The 22,582-nt window shown below is 41.4% G+C and overlaps 1 protein-coding gene across 5 annotated transcripts in view; it reads left to right on the forward strand.

Annotated features, from left to right (window-relative positions):
- Positions 1–22,582, forward strand: part of fgf13a (fibroblast growth factor 13a) — a 146,961-nt gene that overhangs the window by 88,635 nt on the left and 35,744 nt on the right. For 3 of the 5 annotated variants that reach the window (XM_050042906.1, XM_050042908.1, XM_050042905.1), the window contains one exon: positions 17,464–17,574. In XM_050042906.1, the coding sequence (XP_049898863.1) occupies positions 17,464–17,574 (111 nt within the window). Of the gene's footprint in view, positions 1–11,680; positions 11,804–13,386; positions 14,367–17,463; positions 17,575–22,582 lie in introns of those variants that run through there. The other 2 variants (XM_050042909.1, XM_050042907.1) reach the window with 2 other exon arrangements.

Below are 22,582 nucleotides of genomic sequence, written 5' to 3' on the forward strand. Positions count from 1 at the left end.
TCAGTGGCAGGGGAAATAAAGAGTGTGTGGCCGGACTAAATGAGCTTCATTAATGTTCACACCCAGTTCGCTGCACTGCACATTTTTGACCTCGTTGCATAATATTCACAGTTATTCTTGAAGACAGACAAGGGATGTAATGGGGTTATTCTGAGGACAGGGACCTGCTTAATGGATAAGCTCAGGGTCTATTACAGAAACTCGGATGAAAGAGACGTCTAACACCTAAAGAGGAGTCAGCGTTTCTTCTCATCAAGTGAGCACGAGAGAGGGCGAAATGTTTTCATCTCCGTTAAAACCTCGTGTACTTGCTACTTCTAAATCGAGACACATTTTCGCAGTTTCAGTTTCAGGAATAGCACAGTTTGCGCTTTCATCATCCTCGCTAAGAAGCGTCCGTCACCTAAGACAACAATGTGTCCCAAGTTAGCAAGTCACGAGCGTGACCCCTGGTGCTCTCGTGCCAGTCTCAGAGCTTCCCTTTGTGTCTCCGTCAGTAAGCAGACAGTTTAAGCCAGCTGGTGTCTGAGATGATGCCTTTAATCTCACTCCATTCCCTTCCTTGATGTGTCATACTGGAAGGGATATGTAGGACAACATCACTTCACTTACTGTATTCTGGGACTAAGACTGCTCTTGCTAGACGGGGTATAATTAGCGTGGAGTTATTAATACAAACTTTCAGAAAGTCTGGGCTCCTTTATTTTGGCTGCAGCACACTTCCTTGATTTCTCTTTGATACCAGATGTCCCTCTTCACTGTGACGAGAGCCCATTTCCTGGGTGTGTTCTGCTTAATGGAGGAGGGATAACTTGAAAGGGAATAAAAGTGATTTCTTTTTGTTGTTGTTGTTGTTGTTTATGGTCTCTCAACTCCTAAATGCTGTCTCTATGTAGCTTTCCCCACCGTGATGGATATTGCCAAAGGGCTTCCATTGACTCACCATCCATGATTCACACATGTTACTGTTCAGTCATCCATTTTGGCAAGGGAGCGTCTCCTGCACTTGATTTCCTCCTCCGGCTACCTCCTGTTGTGATGCTGGCAATGATAGAAACTGGATGTTGTTCTGATAACAGGCATTTAGAGACTCCTATTAGATTTGGCGGGCTGGCTGCCTGTGTGTGCATGCGTGTGTCTGTTATGCATGTATATACGTGTGCTTGCTGAATTATCTACATGCACAAGTGCTTACATGCAGACATCATGCTGTATGATCGTATCGTCCAGGCGCTCTGCCTCGGATAGCTGATGTAAAAGTAATGTGGCATTAGAGACTGTGTGCTGTGGCTAACCTAGAAACCGGCATCATGTCCACAAAGCTGATTGTGTACTGTACATTATGTGCAAAATGACATTATCGTAAGCCTGAGAGTCGCTTTGAACTTTGTCCTCTGCCTTCCGTGCAGCCCGACTGCATTCCCTATAATCTGAACTGAGTCCTGTTTATTGAATCAACCTCACAATGTGGCTTTAGTTCTGTAAGACCTGCTGCTGTTTAAAGTATTTGCACTGTCTAAGTCTCCACACACAGCAATCAGTCACAGGGGCTTTTAGCCACCTTCCCCCGGCTTACAACAACATTGGCTATGATTCACCCACAATCCCCCTGGGGACCTGAGAACTGCAGGGTCATGCAATCGGTAGACACATCCACACACTCTGCTTCCACACACACACACACACACACATATTACATTTCAATTTCCATTAGTGGCCAAAACAAGACCATAGCCTGCTGACATCATCTCATCGACGTTTCATAAGCGATCCTGAGCGTTAAATAAACCCGCCTCTTTTTCATACCCCTGCTCACCTGAGGAACAAAGACGACATGCCAGACTGTGTCATTATCAGACAGAATCAGCTTCAGGGTCTTTAGGGTCTCCAACCTGCGGCTTTTTAGCAAAGTGTCACGTTGTTTGAAGTCTGAGGAGTAAAAAAAGGGGGTCAGCTGGTTAGAGGACGAGAAATGGGGAGCCTCTGTGGCCCCGTAGTTTTACAGTCTTGTGTCGGGGGGGTAATGAGAGCACATCGCTGGTACAGCATTAGTCATTCCGAGCAGGCTGCTGTCTGAACTCTGGCCATTTCACACACGGTTTGGTGCCTCTGATTGAAATTTCACCACGTCATTACAGCCTCACACACACACAACCGCACATACAGTGTACAAGCCGTAGCATGTGAAAGCCCACAGTATGCTTTGCAGCTAAATTATGTACTTCACATGCAGTTAAATTAAGAAGTGACAGATTATAGAGTCGAGCTTGTGTAAATTTATTCACTAGTATATTTGCTGTGATTTATTCAGAGCTTTCTGTCAAAGGTATATCAAGTACTTGCGAGCAACAGCATCTCCTGTGTGTGTGTGTGAATTGTTTTTTTTCTAAATGACAGTAGAGGTTGACGAGGAACATGTAAACATTTTCGTGAATCTGCAGTATTAATCCCCCTTATTCTTATTAGAAATAGAGAGTTAAATATTTGTTGAGCACGTATAAAACTGAATAAAAAAGATGAACCAATACACTCTTATTATGTCCTTGTGTGTGTAATGTCCCCAGTTTTCAGCGACCTGTTAAAATCACAATAGTGGCAATTCTTATTTAGTGGTCAAAATGTCGTATTTGCATAATTAAATAACTGCATAAATATTTACGTCATATATTATGCAGCAGCTTTAGGCACACATGAATTCATTCAAATGTCACCCTCTGAGATGATCATAACCTCTCCTTCTTCTTCCTCATGAATCTTGCATTTAGCCGTGAAGGTCCAGATTGCAAACATCTAATGACGAGCATTATTCAGCGGCGCACCTCCTCGTCTATTTGTATCGTTATCAAGCAAACAGCCACAAAGTGTCTGGCAGATGCTCGGCTCCTGAAATTGCCTCAGTTCTGTGTTTCGCTGCCATATTTAGCTTTTATTGATGTGGAAAATAGAATTGTTCTTTTCACTTGGGTAACAGAAATATCCGCAGCTATTCTGTGTGTGTGTGTGTGTGTGTGTGTGTGTGTGTGTGTGTGTGTGTGTGTGTGTGAGAGAGAGGAAATATGGCAGCGCTGATCAGTAGACAAAGACTTTGAAGGCAGTTGTGATACAAAAGGTAAGAGGTTGAACAAAAAACGCCAGGCATTGTGTTTGTCTGCTCCTAATTAGTTTTGCTGTTTTAAAGTGAGCACTCTTGATGATTTAATGAGGAGCAGACTGGCACACAGCTCATATATCGTCTCAGTATTGATGTTTATAAATATGGTTTATATTGCATTTTCACTGCCACTACAATCAAGATTTTACTCTGTTATTAAATGACTTAAAAATCTTTCTGGCACTTCAGACACAGGATTAAACACCAGATAATGAAGCACAGTTGAGGACACGTAATGTCGACTGTGTATCTAAGAGTTCCAGGATGTAAAATGATGATTAGCTCCCATGGTGGAGTTGTGGGCACTTTCTCTACACGGTTTGTCCCCAAGGTGGAGATCATCCTGGTTTACCCGCTGGGAGGAATAATGGGACTAATGTCCTCCAGTTTCACTCTACTGACTCCTTGCTTTCATGTCCCGAACACAGCCCTCTGGTTCTAAAGGGGGGGCAGGCAGGACAGATCACACAATCATGACTCTGGCAGTCGGCCATGACTGTATTCCAGCCCCCTCCTCGGCTGGAACCTTATGTGACTTATGGCTTCTTGTTCTGTACCATGCAGCAACCCCCCATTCTCAGCGTACATTCTCTCCCTCTCTGTCTTTCACACACACACCCTCTTACGTATGTGCAGTCTCCATGGTAACGCGTGGTATCACTATGGCACTGGTGGCCTAGCATGCTGCAAGCTGCTGTTGTAGTGGATTTACTGTACCAGTGCACGCACAAAGAGCAGACAGCCAGCAGAACGCTGCCAAAGGGGCTGAATGGTTTGAGCAGCAACCCTGTGAGCTTATCACAGATCATTCCTTTTCCCCCGCTGATAATATTTCACATTATCCCCTCACTGTGTACCAAGAGGTTCAACTAAAAAAATCCTGCTACTGCATTTTTCAATGGTATGTTAAGATATTCATTCAGTTGGACAGTTTGTATCTCGATATAATCAGTGGCACAATCCTAGTATGCAACTTTGCCCTCTATTACACACCACGAGCAAGGTTAACCTCCCCATTTATTCAGTGTCTGCCCTTGGAGGCCGCTTTTCTCTATGAATTTAAAAATTCATTAAACCCTGGGTGTTATCATGACAGCCTCGGGTTATTAATAAGAAGAGATAGCTTTAATTGTTTGGTTATATTTAATAATACAAAGGTCAACAGAGTGCTCAACCTTGGCAGCACACAGGCATATCTCACACTTTCACTTTGGAGCTCTGCTCTCTAGTGGACAGAGACGGCAAGAGCAGCAGGGTGCTGGGACCTTCTGGGTCTGTGTGAAGACATGCCGTCCTCGCACAGTTAGGTGTGTGTGCGGGCTGAGTGGAGCTTTTTTTAAGAGTATGTTTGAACAGTTAACTGTGTAAGGAGGAGATAACACTGAGCCTTTTATAGGACAGCAGTTTCTGCAATATAGCTTCACAGTTAAGAGTTTCAGTGCATCTTTTAGTAGAAAAGTCTGAAGTGTATCAAATCTACATCTAATGTTGGGCTGTTTATCAGCGCTGCAACAAGTACTCCACCAGTTTTTTAACAATTAAAATAATTGCCAGCTAATTTGATAACTGATTAATGGTCTGAGTGACATTTAAAGAACAATAAAAGTCAAAATTATCTGGTTGTCATCTTCTTAAATGTGGATATTTTCTGGTTTCTTTGCTCCTCTGCGTTGATGAACATAACTTCTTAGGGTCTAGACAAAACAAGATATTTGAGGACATCAATATCTCTTAAAAGTAGTTTGTATCTTTTCGGACACACTGAGCTGTAATAACAACGCCACTTCCTGAGAGCCACCTTGCTGGTTGGAGAAACATAACCATGGTAACCCGTGCCAACCTTAGCTCCACCAGTATCTACAGTACCTGACAGCCGCATGATCATGTTGGGTTCATCCCCCTGTCCCCTCTCATTTATGTCACATAACGCTAGCCTCTTAATTAGTTGGCTAGCTACTGACTTAACTCAGTTAACATTCCAATCTCAACAGTGAATCAGCCTCACCTGCTGTCTGCCATTGTCTGTTATGAACGTTATCGTCCCTATAGCATTACATTGTAGGATATTTATGCCAAAGTCATGTCCAGTGTTTGCATGCTGTAATGTTCACTGGTAACAGTGTGCTATCCATGTACTACTGGTGTCACACTAAGGTTTTAACGCACTAAAAATCCCACACATGGTTTAAGCGTACTAAACAGCATGTTAGTGCGGCATTTTGGACACAACGTATAGCTTTGCCGCTAACTGCGTTCAGCTAAGAAAAAGCCTAAATGCTAAGCTAAGCTAACTGACTGCTGCTTCCGGCGACATATTACGTACAGATGTGAGAGCGTCTCATCAAACTCAGTGATCAATCATCTGTAAAGTCTATAGTGTATCAAATCTAAGTATAATCTTGGGCTGTTAATCAGAGCTGCAACAATTACTCGATTATTTTTCAACTATTAAATTAATCACCAGCTAATTTGATAATTGATTAACTGGTCTGAGTAATATTTAAAGAAAAAAGGTTATCTTCTTAAATGTGAATATTTTTTCTTTTCTTCACTCCTCTGTGTTAATAAACATAATATCCTGGGGCTGTGGACAAAGCAAGATGTTTGAGGACATTGTCTTGGCCTTTGGGAAACACTGATTGACATTTTTCACCATTTTCTGACATTTTACAGACCAAATAATTTTAAAGCTGCAGGTGGTAACTTTTATAAAAATAACTTTGTCATATTTGCTGAAACCTTCACTATACTCTGAAAGAAGTACATGAAAGAGATAACCTGTGAAAAATCATGTCCCTCCTCCTCTTCTTACTCCCTCTGACCAGAGGCGACCACGGTGCACCAAAAACAACCAATCAGAGCCAAGGAGTCTCTATGGCAGCTGTCAATCATGTCACTCACTGCTTGAACTGCGGTCAAACTGTCAGCACTGATCAAATATGAATCAAGATTCTGTTGCTGAATTGCCTATTTCTTACCTCAGTGTACTGTTTAGCTGTAACAAGAGAAACTTTGTGACCTGGCCGCAATGTTGGATGCAGTCGACAGCTGAGGCGAGAAATAGGCAGTCACAGCATCTTGATTTGTATTTGATCAGTGCTGCCCAGTTTGACCACAGTTCATATGTACTGAGACTGTGTTATGATGGAAACTAACAGAAGTGTGTGCTTTAGCTATTCTAAATTATTTTCTCCCTCTCCCTCTGTGTGTGTGTGTGTGTGTGTACAGTATGTGTGTATGCGAGTGAGTTCAGTACAGTGAAGGTGCCCCCGGGAGGCCACAGTAGACTGGCATTCTGGGGCACTACAGTAATTAATGTGTCCATGGCACACTGCAACACAAGCAACCACAGCACACACACACACACACACAGATAGTTTCTGAATGTGTGTGTATGTACGTCCTTGTGTCCTCCTTGCTTGTCTTATTTACAGAGTCTACAGGTGTAGGTTACAGAGGTCACTTGTGTCTGGATTTGTTGAGACAGAAACTTTTTTGCGTGAGGCTCAAACCAGAGGCCGGAGTGTTATCTCTCATCTGCTGGGATTGATTTTCTGACAGAGTAGTTCATTAACGCTGTCAGAGTCTGTGGTCGACTTCAAAGCAGTCAAATTTAGCTGGAGTCCACTTTTGTCTCGCAAAACAGACAAAAGAGAGCTATATTTTCTTCAGAGACTTGTGAACTCAAGAAGAAATTAATAAAACAAATGATTTATACTATTTTTGTTTCAGCATCTTCTTGTCTATTTAAAAGACGTCTCTCTCCTTTACTTATCTCTCCAGTTCCACTCCTGCCATTGTACGCTGTTTTGTATTTTTACTCCTCCATCATAGCCGGGCTGCTGCTAAGAAAAGCACAAACAGCGTGACGGACATTATCAAGCCTGTACACATTTGCACTTTCTTTAGTGTCATCTTAGGTGTTTGATTAGTGTCACTGTTGTACAATGCAGCCCGACTCTCATCACCTCTTCCTGTCCTCCTAACTGTCAGTGATAAACCCAGCCATCCTCCTGAAGGGCCACACTGTCTGCCTGAGTGATGGCCCAGGTTTATCAGTAGTGGGAGGACTGAAGCAAAACCTGGGATCTGCGTCTGCTGGTGTTGAGATCTGTCTGTCTGTATTTGCTCGTGGTGGAATTAGAGGTATCGGATAGAAGCAGGCAGGGACACTGTATGCTGCTGCTGCGGCAGTGTAAATCAGGCTGTATGGAGGTTTGTTAAGCAGCTTTTCCAGAGAGCGGCAGTAACATATATCTCATATATGACCAGTACTCCCTGGGAAAAGAGATCTTGTATCTCAATGGGACCTTCCTGGCTAAATAAAGGATAAATAAACAAATAAATAAATCACATGATAGAACCACAGTATGCCTACTGTATAGCTAAATCCTGAACTCGTGTTATGCTGCTGTAGGAAAGGCACACATGATACATATAAAACTGTGCACCTTCTCTCAAAGCATGATTGCAGAAGAAGAAGATGATGATATACTTTATTAATCCCTGAGGGGAAATTCAATTTTTCCACTCTGTTGTCATACACACACAGGCCCCAAATACACGCACATGCTCAAACAGGACCTATACATGCATTAAATGGAGAGCTGTCAGAGCGCTCCAAGCAGTTGGGGGTTCAGTGCCTTGCTCAGGGGCACCTCAGTGGTGCCCAGGAGGTGAAGTGGCACCTCTCCAGCTACCAGTCCACACTCCTTACTTGGTCTGTATAGAGACTTGAGCAGGTGACCCACAGATTCCCAAGCCAAGTCCCTATGAGCTGAGCTACTGCCGCCCCATAGTAGTATAAGTAAGTTCCCGTATGTACTGTAAAAGAATTTCTTAAATCACAGTCATAAACTATGTGTCTCAAAATGTGTCGTCCATTTTTTTGACACGCAACGCAGCAACGCGTGTAATACCAAGCGTTGCCAGTGGGGGTGATAATGCAAGCGACGTACTTGAAATTAACCACTTTTTGTTATTCACAGAAGAAGCAGGTATGAAATATGGCGGATGAGGAGGAAAAACTTTGCAAACTCGGACGGGCACACCCCCATTTATATGACAGTTCTAGTGCCCTGCACTCTAATAAAATAGCAGTACTAGCTAGCCAGAATGTACCAGTGACTCTGCTACCCCCTATTGCGCGAGTGATGTATTGCATTTCAAACGTCACCTGCGTCGCTTGCGTTCAGTGTGTTGATTATGAAAGGAAGTGTGTTGCTCACATCACTTGTGTCGCTTTCTCGTGTTGGGTGCGCCGACTATGAAACGGCCGATCCCAGATTTACACATTTAGCATTTTGCCTCGCTATATTTGTTTTTTTTTTTCAAGGCTGTGTCTCTTGGTTGCTGCTGACAGTCTGGCACCTAGTCTTTACCTTTTTATAAAGTCCTGACCTCACCTGAGCGCTGTGAGGGTACACGCCCATAAACGTCCAAACAGAAGAATCAGACAGGCAGAGGGTAGACACTGCAGCAAAATATACCTCCACACACTGTGAGTGGGTCATCAGTGATGATTGCGCTATTTCTTCTGTGTGAATCTATCCATTGTTTTTTAGGATAATCCTGCACAGAAGGTAGAGCGGTTCGACCCCCAGCTCCTCCTGCATGTTGAAGTATCCTTGGGCAAGATACTGAACCCCAAATTGCACCTAATGGCTTCTCTATCTGTGTGTGTGAGCGTGTGAATGGTTACAGAGTAGCAGGTGACACTTTGTACGGTAGCCTCAGCCACCGGTGGAAGGAAGACTAGAAAAGCGCAATACAAGTTCAGTCTATTTACCATCTTACCTTTAATATTTCAACAATACAATATCAATATTTTACCTTTGATTTTATGTATGTAATTTTCAAATTTCAAAGTAAAATCTCTTCAACACTTCAACTCAGAGACACACCGTACTACAACTGCCCTTTGGCAGCAATGTCATAGCTACAGTAACTTTTAGTAGCATGTGAATTTAATGCTACGATTAGCTTAAGGCAAAAATATAACTAGACAAATTACTTATTTATGTCACATGTGTGAAAGATCTACTGCTCGACTGGAGCTGCCTTAGTTCTAGCCTTTTTTTCTAAAGATAGATGGAAGGCAATGAATAAATTGTGCAGTATTGATTACAACAGCATTATGATCCAACTAACAGTGTTACAGTAAGTGATATTAGGTTACCACTGGTTACAGGAAAGGATGACAGTTAATCACGCTTCACAAAGAGGATCATTCAGGATTTGTCGTCTTATCAATGAAGATGTTTTATTGTGTGCTGCCTGAGATGTGATGTTTGTTGGCTGTTGGTTTTAGGAAAGTCGTTGTGACCTCGTACTCTTTCTACTCCTAGTAAAGTAAAAATGCCTCTATGGATATAATGGCTACAACATATTTAAGTACCAGCTGTTCTTGAGGTCATGATGATTCTACGAAGCCCAGTTTCACTTTAAACCAGCTTTGGCAAACATCTTGTCTTAGACTTTGTTTCATTTCTTTTTTTTTAAATATATAAACAAGCTCCATTTTGATTTTTTATTAAATCTGGCACCTTATTCACATTCAGATTACAGAAGAAAAGTCCCAGTGTGGATCAATTTAATTTCACTGGGAATTAGAAAATGATCAGTGGGCCACCTGGCACCCATCACTGACCCTAAGCTGAGTATCACTGGGTTAAAGGTTATGGAGAATATAAACGACAGTAAACAGGAGAACAAATGATTTTATCTCCACAGTACGCCTCGAGTCATTTAAGCCACATCCTTTGTAAATCAATATATTGGTATTGACCCATGAACTATTTATATTCCTATCAGGTTTCCATATGTAATCATAGAAACTGCTATCATCGGCATGGCTGTGTGCTGTCAGCATGTTGCCTTATCAACCTCTGAACAACATACAAATATATATCATTGCAGTGGTGACTTCATTGATTTGTCGTTTCACTTTGAAGCACATATGTATTTTTAAATAAATGGTAGTCTCTGAAAATGCCATGATTGTACACAGCTTTAACCCTTTAATGTCCTTACAAAGACAAAAAGCAATAGAAGATGTTGTCTTTGCTGTTTTTTCCCCGTTTGGGCTGTAATAATAAAAATCAATGTTTCTTTTTCAAACAGACTTCATAGTTTTTTTTAAATATAGGCCTCTACAAAACGGTTAAGATGGTCCTTCATAGTAATGGCAGACAGAAAGGAAAAATCAAAAGTACAAATTACTGTTATAATGCTTGTAAGATGTCTGTATACCAACATATATCAGTTTGTGACAATAAATTAGTAGTATTACCAGTCCACATATGTATTCTAGATATGTTCCACCCTAAAATATATATAATGAAGTGTGTTGTATGTTTTGTGTTGGAACCCCTCGAAAATTAGGGGCTATTCGCTAATACATCTTTATTGAAATATTTGTGTGTCCTGGTTGGACAAACTTGTAAAGCTGCATTTAAGTTTGTGAGTTTGAGGTTTGAACAGCAGAGAAAGAGACCGTGTTTATGCGTATGGTCATTAAGAGACAAGTCCTGGAGCTATTCTGTGGATAGTGAATGATGGTGATCCTTACTGGGACATGAGGACATTTTCTGATTCACAGCCGTTAGCTCCACATTAAATGAAATTAAATTGCATGTTAAAGTGATGCTGATTCAAGGTGATGCTTTGCATAGAGAGGCATATGTTTCATAAATGCTGTGAGTTATGTTTTGAGGTGGGGTTTTTTTTCGCTTGAGTGTGAACGTGCTGGTCTTGATATCCTGTCCACTTGCTCCATCTAGTGGTCAAAGCTGTGTATAGCCACCGCACCAGCTTAGACCAGCCCTCAGACGTTCCTGGTGTACTGTAAGGCTCACTGTTTCTCAAAGCTCATTGTTTAGTCCATCAGCACATACAGTGCATCAATAAAGCAATCTACTTTTCATTACACGCCTTATTTAATTGCATTAATATGAAACAGAGCTGCAGAAGAGAGCACACTTCCTCTACTGTGTTGACAGTAATGTCTGCAATGATGTTGATTAATAATAAGTCACATTTGGTCAGTGTCTGTATTATCTGTGCGATGTGTAAAAACCTGCTTCTGCAGTTTTACAGAACAGACTTGTGTTTGTAAAAAAAACACTTTGCCTAATGCATGTTGTCTCAGCTGATTGTACATCGATATTTCTCAGCCCAGAGTGGACAGGCCTGTATAACCGGTTTAGTCAACGCATTATCGGATCATTTTACATCATTTTTTGTAACATGAGAGCAAAGTCTTCCCTGCCTCAAGAAAGGAAGTCCAATCCCAGCCTGCATTTTCGATCACTTTTCTCCAATCCGGCCCCCGCAGAGCCGCAGCAGCACACTGAACACACACGCCCGTGTTTGCCGGATCAACAAGACCTCTAAATGAATGTTTAATGAGCGTTTTAGGAGTCATAATGGCATGTCGCTAATGTCCTGTAATGATCTTCCTGTTGATGGCCACGCCTCGATGCTTTCTCTTCCACTACGCCTCTGACAGTTGTCTGACAATGGTTTGAACTTTTGCTGAATGTAGACTTAACTCGCCTTCACTTCACAACCAGGCGCCTGCAAGGATCTGAGTCTCAGCTTTGGCTTCGCTTTAAACAATCATGACTTTCCCACTGAGAAAATCGGTTTCAGGTAGGATGCTGCTTTTGTTTCTGAATTTTAGCTGCACCTTTTTGTTTTTAAATCTTTATTTTTTGAACTTCAAATTATGTCTGTTGAGTGTTTGTAAGACAAAGTGTCCCATGTTTTCTCGAGTAAATAAATAGTTTATGACTTTAAGTGATGTTAGTAATGTTTAGTAATATTGTATTCTATTGAGAAGGGGTGATTTTCTTGTTACTGTGCAGTGGTAAACACGGAGCTGTCCGTGGTGCTGAAGTGGAGGGAAACTGAGCTCTTCACTGTTTTGCTGTTTGATTAGATCTTTTATGTTTATTAAAGACACGTGTAGGAGCTTTATATTTTATATGTAAGATTTATATAGATGCTTACTGTATTTATTTCTACATCACTTCCATTTCTATTTTCTTCAGACTAAGCAACGCCCCATATTTAATTAACCAGAAATATATAATATAGAGGTGTAGTTCTGTGTGTGTTATTAATCAGAGTAAATGAATAAAACGTCTACAACAGTTTGGGCTGAGGACTGTAGATGGCACCATTGGTTAGGCTGTTAACTGAGCTCAGACCAGGACTGAAAAGGCAAAGCAGAGACGAGGCAGTCAGGGCTGGACAGAGACATCAGTGTCAGGATATGACCTTTGATCTGGAGTTTATAAAACAGCTTTGACCACTTTGTTTTCAGCTGGAATTTTCACGATGTAAATTAAAAATCATCCAGTAGCAGCAAATTAAAAAGGTGACTCAAAGGTGGGATAATATGGGTGTTAAAATTTTGTAGAGATATAACCGGTGGACTCTAGTGTTGTCCATGTCGCGCTGACATGAAGAGGCAAAGACCGTGGATATCTTTGAAGGCAATCTCCGTTTATTCCCGACAACTCTGACAGCAAGAGGTAAAAACAAAATCCTCGAGCCCTACTCTCATGGAGCACAACAGCAAAAGGGGAGAGGCAATGGAGGAGACACCCCTTTCTAGGCGGGGTACCCCTACAGGTGAACGTAGGGGTACAGAAACTGAGTATCAGACGTTCCACATATTGACTAAATTTTGTGTAATTATAAAACTTAATATTACAAATGTACATTTTGACTTTGTTACACATGTTATTGCTGTGTAATTGACCCTGTTACAGAAAAACACAAGTTAATATTAATTATATGGACATTTATGAGGCTGTTTCAATTTTATTTTACCCCCCAAAAATCACTTCCTCTTTACTTCTACACTTTATTTATCATGCATGTAAATCTGCTGACATCTGATGATTGTTCCCTGCTGCTGAAGCGAGCATTTACATTATTATAAATAACATTTTAAATAGTTAATCATGTTACTTTGAGTGAGATTTATTTTTTTTAATTCAGCCAAGGCAAATGAGCTGTATCAGTAGTTATTAACTTTGTCCCCTGTGACTTTCTGTCTGATAAAATATCCTAAATTTTGTGGTATCCCTCCTTCTTTCTCCTATTTGCCAGCTCCCCGCCCCCACTCCATCTACGCCCCTTCCTCTCGCTCTGTAACATGAATTATCCCATATGCCGGCCTATATGGAGACTCTCCTAACTGTGCACACTGACCGGGTTTGTTCCACTCCCTGTCCTCTGCCTCCTCCTCACTGCTCATCCTCCAGGTTTGTCGGTGGGATGCTGTGAGCAGCTCAGCTGAGTCTGTGCCGTGCGCTCAGCTCGGATACTGCGTCCACAATGATGCGCCTGCTGCCATCACCTCCGCTTCAGCAACAGACAGACAAACTAATGGGATCTGTGTAGTGATGCGTTCACATCCTCTGCGCTGACTTCTCTGAAAAACCGCGATGTAAAGTGTGTGACAGTGAGGGATTAGAGAGAGCGGTGCAAACACTCCCGGCGTCTGCAAACAGGTGTTTCCATCCTTTTGGCTGCGCATTGAGCTTCATTCACGACTATGTGCCTCCCCGAGCACCATGTGCGCGGCCATGTAGTTTAGTGGGATGATGCAAAAGCGCTCACACAGACTGGCTTTGTGCGTATTTGTTGTGATGCAGGGAAAATGATACAGTTGGAGGAACATGCAACGTGCTACGCTCAAAGTCTTTGTGCAGCTTCACGGTGGACCGTGTGGGGTTTATCTTTTGTTAAGTTCCACTTTCTTCTCGGAGATGCAACGGACAATTGCTGAATAACGCCCAAATTGCCGAAAATGATTCACTCGGACATTATCTAACTGGCTGTGCTGCACTGCTGGGACTGTTTTACTGTCTGCTCCTCATAGTCCACTTGTTCTTTAACGCATTGGTATAGTTGCCTCACATTGTCTGGACGTTTACCTCCGGAATCCAGTTTGCTGGGTGATTATTTTCTTCCTGGGAAGTTGTTTTCCAAAGCGCAGCCAAACTGGCCATGGCTGCAGCGATCGCCAGCTCCCTCATCAGGCAGAAGAGGCAGGCGAGGGAGCGGGAGAAGTCTAATGCCTGCCGCTGCGTGAGCAGCCCCAGTAAAGCCAAAGGAAGCTGTGAAAAACCCAGCCGACTAAACGTTTTCTCCCGGGTTAAACTCTTTGGCTCCAAGAAGAGGCGGAGGAGACGACCAGGTCTGTTATGTCATTTCATCAGGCTGCAGGATCACTAACTCTGCATCTAATGTATTATATTTCAAAAACCATCGAAACAACATAGAGTATACTGAGTGCTGTTTCATTTCTATGCAAATTTAAAAGAGATGAATGACTGTGCCAGAGTTGGTGGGAGGATGAGGGGCTCCCTTTTGAAGTTAGTCCACAGGGAAGTCACCTCTGGCATCTCAGGCTGCTGAGGGATGTGTTAAACTGATACCTCATCCTTCACTGTCCACTTAACCAGCTCACACTGGAGTATATATACAAAAGTACTTATAAGTCAATATTTTAAAATCACGAAGACTTCAATGTGACCAGCGGGTCAAATTAAATTGAATTCACTGAAAGTAATTTAAAAACTGTATCATCAGTCTCCAGAATGATTCAGTACTATCAATAAATGGTAGCCCTGGGTGGATACAAGTTTACTGACAGATTTAAATAAGCAAAACAAGCAGGTCTTAACTTTAATTTTGAATTTTAGAAAAGTCGTATCTCCCCACATATTGCTGGACAAGTTATTTGTTGCTGAAATGTGTCAAACTGCAGAAATACTTGGCAGATAATAAGAAATAAGTGGTACCTACTGTCAGAAAATGATAACTATTACAAGTACATTTATATATTTATAACAAGTACCATAATGGCATGTGAGCCAAGGTCCAGTATGGCCTTTAAAGCACTCTTATTATCACAGTGACTGAAGTGCGTCTCTGTAGCCTAAAGCACTCAATCCCTCACTAATCCAGTGCAGAAGTGACCACCGCTGCATATCTGATATGATCACATCTTCAGCCCAGCGCTCACCCTTTGTCACTTTTGTCTTATATGGACGTGATGACTAAGAAAATTCAGCAGTTCTCTCCCAAACTTTATTCGATCCCTTCCACTTCATTCATGTCTGTTTTGTAACTCTGTATAAATATACCTGAAGATAAGGTGCATGTTTATGCAACAGCACAACTATCCTACAGTGTTTGCACCCCTCTCACTTCCAGTTTCCATTTCTATCCTGTGGAGGAAGCAATGAGTGCCAAGGAGAAGGCGTTGTCTGTGTGTGACTTACACCCAGCACAAAGAACTGGCATGTTTCAGAGATACAGTGTGGACCGTATGTGTAGTTTGGTGTCTGGTTATGCACGTTCTTGTGTGTTTACAGTACATGCTGACATATGTACGTTTCTAAAAGCAAAGTCAGGTGCCGCACTGAAAAGTTTTACAACAAAGTGATAGCAATATTTCCGGTGCACACGCTGAGTAAACCTCCTCAGAAAAAGTAACCTTAGTAAGGGCAGAAATGGCAGGATTGAAAGATAAGTGAGATGAAAGGATAGATGAAAGGTGTGGTAAACCACAGTAAAGGACACTCCACCAGGGACAGTAACCAGGGAATGGAGAGCACTTAGCTCTTATCAGACATTACACTGATGTAACACAGACAGGCTGCCCAGCCACTTCAAAAGTGAATGCTCTGCCACTTCAAACTATTGTCTTTTAGACATATTGGGGCTGGTTTTATATGTTGCTGCACAGAGCAGTGCGGCTGTTGTCCATATTATTAGTAATACTATTACTATTTTCTATTTTCTTAACTCTGTATTTTATTTTGTCCTTGTTTTAGATCATATATTTGAAAATACGGCTGCTTCATTGTATCAAAAACATGTTGAAATATGGAGCACTACATTTATGCATGTAAATTTCAGCGTATTTCAATTTTAAATTGAATTTACCCAAATTATAGTATTTACTTAAAATCACAGATTTTATTGAAGTTTAGATTTTTATTTCCATTTTTCAACTGCAAATATCCTAATAAATAAAATATTATGAGTTTTCTGGACACCAAGGTAGCTTTTAATTTTTATTTTTATTTGTATTATTATTATTATTTTTTATTTTATTTTTTTAAATATATATTTTGTTGCTTTTTCTCGGATATAAACAGCGTCACCGAGTGTTAATAAATCAAATTAATGTACATACACAAAAGGGAAAAAACACAATAACTAAATAAAATAATAATATAAAATGCATAAATTACAACACTCAAATAATTCTCTAAATAAATATGCACCACAAGCAGCATACTAGCTCTCAGACACACATGGCGTATGAGTCACTTCAAGATCCATCCACACCAGCAATGTGCTCCAAGCAGCTTCTCACCAATATAGTTTTTTAAAAAGATTATGTTTCTAAAATCCTGCCTCTATTGGAAAAAGACATGAAGCATGGGGAGAGAAGAGGGGCTGACATACAAGAAATGCCCTCGGCCATCTTAGACCAGTGAGCCAACACATGCCCCCGAAGCCATTTTTCAAATTTGATAATATTTGCTCTTGTCCATCTGTGGTCTTATTTCTCTGTGGAGGGGCCACAGGGGCCGCCTGTTCAGTCACCTCTTTTCCACTGCAGAGAGAGGACAGAAATATTTTCATGGACTGTGACCACAGCTTGCCATTTAAATACTATTAACAGGATTTTCTGGGTCTGAATTTGCAGCTCCATAAAACCTTAATGTTATATAAAATTGTTTTAATTGAACAGACAGCTCGCCATGTTGTTTATGCAGCCTGTGGATAATAAAAGTGAAATGGTCCTTGTAAAGTGATGGACGATCGGTTGGGATCTGCATGTAGGATATCAGCGGACCAGAGCCTTTATGAGTCCTCTCATTTTATAAAGTGGGAACCACCATGACTGAGTGTTCAGCCAATGTTAAAGTATGTTAAACTGCAGCTCGTCTTATGGCTGACACGTTCAAGCTTCAAAACTATCAAACACAGCAGGATTCACTTCTTTATAGTTGAATAAGCTTCTTCGGACTTTTTCTTTGGTTGTTGGTGGTGATTGTGTTTGCTTCAGTCAGCTGTCATAAGTGTTCCTTCTTGTCCCACCTCAGCTCCACTCAGCCTTACCAAGGTTTGACTAAACTGAATTTTGTGGCTCCAGTGACTTCCAAAATGGTGGCTTGGAAGCTTCGACTACGGGTGACATCTTGCTGCTACATTAAAGTTTCTCTAGTCTTGTGGTTTCATTCTTGTCTTCCTGTCTTTGCCTGCCTCCACAGAGCCCCAGCTGAAGGGGATCGTGACGAAGCTGTACAGTCGACAAGGTTTCCACCTGCAGCTGCAGGCAGATGGAACCATTGATGGGACGAAGGAGGAAGACAATGGCTACAGTAAGTTTTAAGTTCTTTTCATTGCCATGCTAAGCTGTTAGTCAGAGGGAAGCAGCCTCCTTGCTATTGTCAATTCTATGTACTACTGTGGGGACTGCATTAGCTGTATACCATCTAATGGAACATCACCATTATGGCAACTTAAACATCAAATTCACACCCCTCAAATGTGTTTAAAGGATGCTTTGCTGATTTACAACCAGCTCTGTATCATAACTGTCGGTAGTATGCATAAATGAAAGTGAATGTCGTAAACTTCCCTCAATCTTACCAGCGCCCAGATCTTTCTGCTCATCTCCCAGCATGTTTCACATCATCCAGCAGATTTTCACTGGCTCTAGGGCTGTTGCTCAAACTACAGATTGTTCTCCTGAATTTTCATCTGCCTGACACCACGGACATAAAGAGTAAAGAAGCAGATTGAGAGAGACCCGCCCCCCTCTGTCTCTTACTTCCCACACATAGACATAAGAAATACAGGACAGAGGAAAAAAGAAAAAACAAAAAAATAAATAATGATAATAGTAGTAGTAATAATAATAATAACAATGATAAGAAATTATAAGATTAACGATAACATACTGCCAGCTACAGGAAAAACAGCACAGTTTTATGCCAGTTAGTACTGTGTCCACAGCAAGGTTGAATCTGCAAAGTAACTAAAGCTGTCAGATAAATGTAGTGGAGTTAAAAGTATACGATTTCTCTCGAAGATGTAGTGGAGTAGAAGTATCAAAGAGAAAATGGAAATACTTAAGTAAAGTACAAGTACCTTAAATTTGTATTTAGTACAGTACTTGATTAAATGTACTTAGTTACTTTCCACCACTGGTAACTGAGATGAGAAGCACCATGAGGCTAGCTAACGCTCGTTTAGCTAACAGTGCATATCAGAAAAGTGGCTTCAAACAGTCCGCAGCATTATTTACATGACACTGTCCTGTAAGGCCGCGGCTACAGTGCCATTACAGGTGGTGGCGCTTTATTTGCTCAGGCTGCAGGTAATCAAACTTGACTCACGGCAAACTCTCACATGCCAGGAAGTATCATTCTCACGTAATCCACTTTCACCTGAGCAAATAAAGAGCTGCACTGTAGCCTCCAAACATGACCAGAGAAACAATACACGATAATGGTCTGTACAAAAATATAAGCTTGTGTGAAGTTTTGACAGACACAATCGCTAATCTCTCCTCACACACTGCACACTCCACCTACCCTACCAGTCCAAGATGTAATTTGTGGTGGCCTGTGAAAGACTTCAAAGATATCTTGGTTTTTATTGGCCAAAGATTTTTGACAAAATGCCTAGATTTAAATATTACAAAAATATTGTTGGTGCTTAAACAAAATATTTACACGATAAGATTTTCGATAAATAACCATCAGTAATCTGAATATTGGGGTTCAGCAGAATACTTAAATGACGTACTTTGTATCATCCGAGTAGAAAGTGTCAATATCCGTACTCATGATGAAGGAAAATCTCTAGTAGGGTAGCTGTGATTGATCTGTAGTTACCCTTGTGGTCAAAAATCACGAAGCTCAATTCTGAGATTGTTCTGTAAATAGTTTCCTAATAAATTACAAGAATATACAAACTTCTGATCAACCCATTTCAATTTCCGGTTTGAAATAACAACCTCTGGTGAGGCTGATACAGTATAGTTGCACAATATTTTTGTGTGGCAGTATCGTATCATCACAAAGTGCCAAGTATCGATTAACCTTTAGGTAGCCTACTAAAATAATATAATCAATTGATTTTTCAGTCTTAGATACATTTTGCTGCCCCAAAAATGGTTGAAGTCAGATGAACAGACTGAAAGCTTTTCTTTGGGATTAACAGTTGAAAAAAGGTAATAAATGCAATATATTTTATCACAATACTCAGCATATCGCAATATATTTAAAATCGCAATAATATTGAATCATGACTTAAAGTATCGTAATCTTCTGGTGATTCACACCCCTAGTGAGGCCCTACCCATTTTCGATGGGTGGCGAAGTCCCACCTACGTCTTGAACGCTGGCGTTAACTCAGGTCATTTAGAGTACAGATGCAGATACAGATAATTTAGTTAGTTGAAAAGACACAGATACAGATACAGATACAGATAATGTTTTACTCTGTGATCTGTGGTGTATATGATGAGTAAGTGGGTAAAGACAAGTAAAAGAACAGCTAGAGCAGTCTAAAAAAAATCAGAAAATTACATCACTCTAATCCAGCCTTTAAAAACACAAATAACAACACTTCCTATATTACAATGTCCAAAATCTAAGATGACATCTAGTCTCGTATCACGACATCAATATACTGTATATCCCAGCCATAACCGCCAGACTGCCCGACTGCTCTGCCTGCCCATTGACACAATATTAATCTGACCACTCGCTGGCAGCCCTAATACCTCAGCGCGCCGCCCCTCCCTTTAAAATGCCAAACTCTCCATCTGAATTGCGGTTCAAAACTGAAATTCAGCAACACTGAGCTTGTTTTTATTCTCACTCCCGCTCCTGGATAAACAGTATTGGTTCACAGAACAGAGACAAACATTCTTCTTCTCAGCCAGTGCATACGAGCACTGCAGCACTGAGTGGCTGTTTAATCTGATCTAATCAAAGTCATCCTATGGCGACCTCAACACTAACCATGATTGGCTTTTTAACTCTCCTCCACGCTGCCTCTGCTGCGAGAGCCAGTTTTGTCTTAAACTATGTATTGATGCATCCCTATCATAGCCGTCACACCCACCAGCCCTTTGTTTTCCCATAGACAGATTAAAGAGGAGATCAATGGAAGAGGAGCTACGCAGCCACTTGTCTGGTAACAATGCAGCAGAAATGGACCACATATAATTAGACAGTGAACACTACATGCTTTTAAAGATGAGAGCAGTACAGCAGATAGTGACCTACGTGTAATCCACTTTGCCCCCATACTAAAACAATATGAGGGAAAAGATCTGCATGGCGCACTGAAACAGCTTTGATGTAATACTTGCTGCGTAATCCCGACACTAAGCGGATGTAAACACTTCTGGAGCCTCTGAATTAGTACCTCTGTATTCAATTACTCCCCTGGTGGAGATGGCGTGCGTATCTTAGATATAAACAGCAGCTCTGTGAAAGTGGGATGTAATTTGTGTGGAACTTGTTCCCTAAATAAAACAACAGCAAAGTTAAATACGGCACAGAACAGAGTGTATAGTAAAAGTGAAGACAATGAAATGACATCTTAAAGACGTCCGCATTATACCTCACCCCACCCAACATGTCTGCACGGACTCACTTTTCTGTTGACTTACGTAACAACTGGCCCGCACTGGCTCCAAAATAGTTTTTGAAGAGAAAATTAAAGAGTGCTGCTGAATAGGAAAAAGGAGAAAGAGTGAAGCTCTTTGCACTGCTCCAAAAATAGCGTTGTTAGGCGCTGGGTGCGCTTGTCTCCATGGTGATGGAGAGCGCAGTCCTCTGGTGCTACTGGTGTCTTGTGATGGTGGGAGAGGACCTACTCAAATGCACACACACATACTCACACAGACACACACACACACACACACAAAAACAAGGATTTGATCTTTGCTACTGCAGCGTGCTGAGAAGACAGACTCAGCCGTTTGGCTGCAGTAATAAAGAAGTTTGATATTTTCCGTGACATTTTCATTAGCAAGGCAAACAATGTCAGAAGTAAGAAATCCAAGTCTCATAAATCCCAGTGATTTCTCTCCCATTTTATACAGTATCAACCATTTTCTCATGTTGCATCACAGCTGAGCAAACCCACTGGGTATCCACACAGAGAAAAGAGACAGAACTGTACAGCAACTCTAAATCCTCTTCTTCGAAAGAAGGAGCGTACTGCCTCAGTGTTCAAAATGCAGTCCATGCTCAGTCTTGTCCTAGATATTATGCTTTCAAACCTCATCTTTGTAAACAGACAGTAAAGTTTGGATTCAAAGGATTGTTAAAATGTCCAATTTTCTAATTTATTGTCAGCATGACTGGAGACACTGTGGATCCCAGAATTAGGCAAAGAAATTGGCAAGTCCTCTGACATGAAATTCACATCAGATAAGAGCTCATTTAATTGCCACCGACTGTTTAACAATTTTTTTTAGCGAGTTTCAAAAATTAACTCCTCCTGTCATTAAAGTTTCCTATATCTTTAATGTCCTTTGCACTACACATTTCTGTGTTCTGTTAATCCTGAGAGGAGTAGTCAGCTGACGTCTCTTGTGAGCTTCCCGAGCACACAATAATCTAAAAACACTGCTATACTCTGAAATTGCGTTTAATGTTTCGACTTCTGAATACAAGAGTCATGTTTTATTTACCTAATTCAGCCTTACATTTTCTTGATGTAACCTAATTTATCTCCACTAAAGAGCCACTGCAGTCGCACAGTAACAGACCACAGAAGGGCCGTGTAATCTTGTCACAACAGCTTACTTTTTAGCTGTCGGGATGTCATATTAAAGCCGCTCTAATTGCCGGCATGCTGCTCCCAGACTGAGTAACAGATAGGATAAATGTTTTAAAATGAGAGTAGCGATCGCTGGGAACGCTCAGGTTTATTGTCAAACTAAATTGATCATGACTCCTGGGCTGTTAGTGGATGAAACATGGAGACAGACTGCGAGCAATCATGAAAACTGTCCCACAGGCCTCCTCACCCTTCTTATTCCATGTGCCGCTCTGCGGCAGGAAAGGTCTGTGAGTGGGTGGTGGCCCTGTCATCCTCTTCAGTGTGCTCAGGTGTTTCTAGGAGCCAGGAAGTAATTGAGTTTCCCCTCTTGAAAATCTCCATCAGTACACCGGCTGGTAATCCTTCTGAAATGAAGTGGACTGCAGATGTGTACTGTGCGCCGTGGTGGGAGAACAAAGGGAGGAAACTCAGTGAGTGACGCAGAGTGGGAACGCTGCAATTATAATGACGAGAACTGCTCAGGTAGCAAGATGTTTCAGGAGAGGGAGGAATCAGATCTGAAACTATGCTACATAC

Source organism: Epinephelus moara, chromosome 4, assembly GCF_006386435.1.
Source record: "Epinephelus moara isolate mb chromosome 4, YSFRI_EMoa_1.0, whole genome shotgun sequence".
Taxonomy (NCBI): domain Eukaryota; kingdom Metazoa; phylum Chordata; class Actinopteri; order Perciformes; family Serranidae; genus Epinephelus; species Epinephelus moara.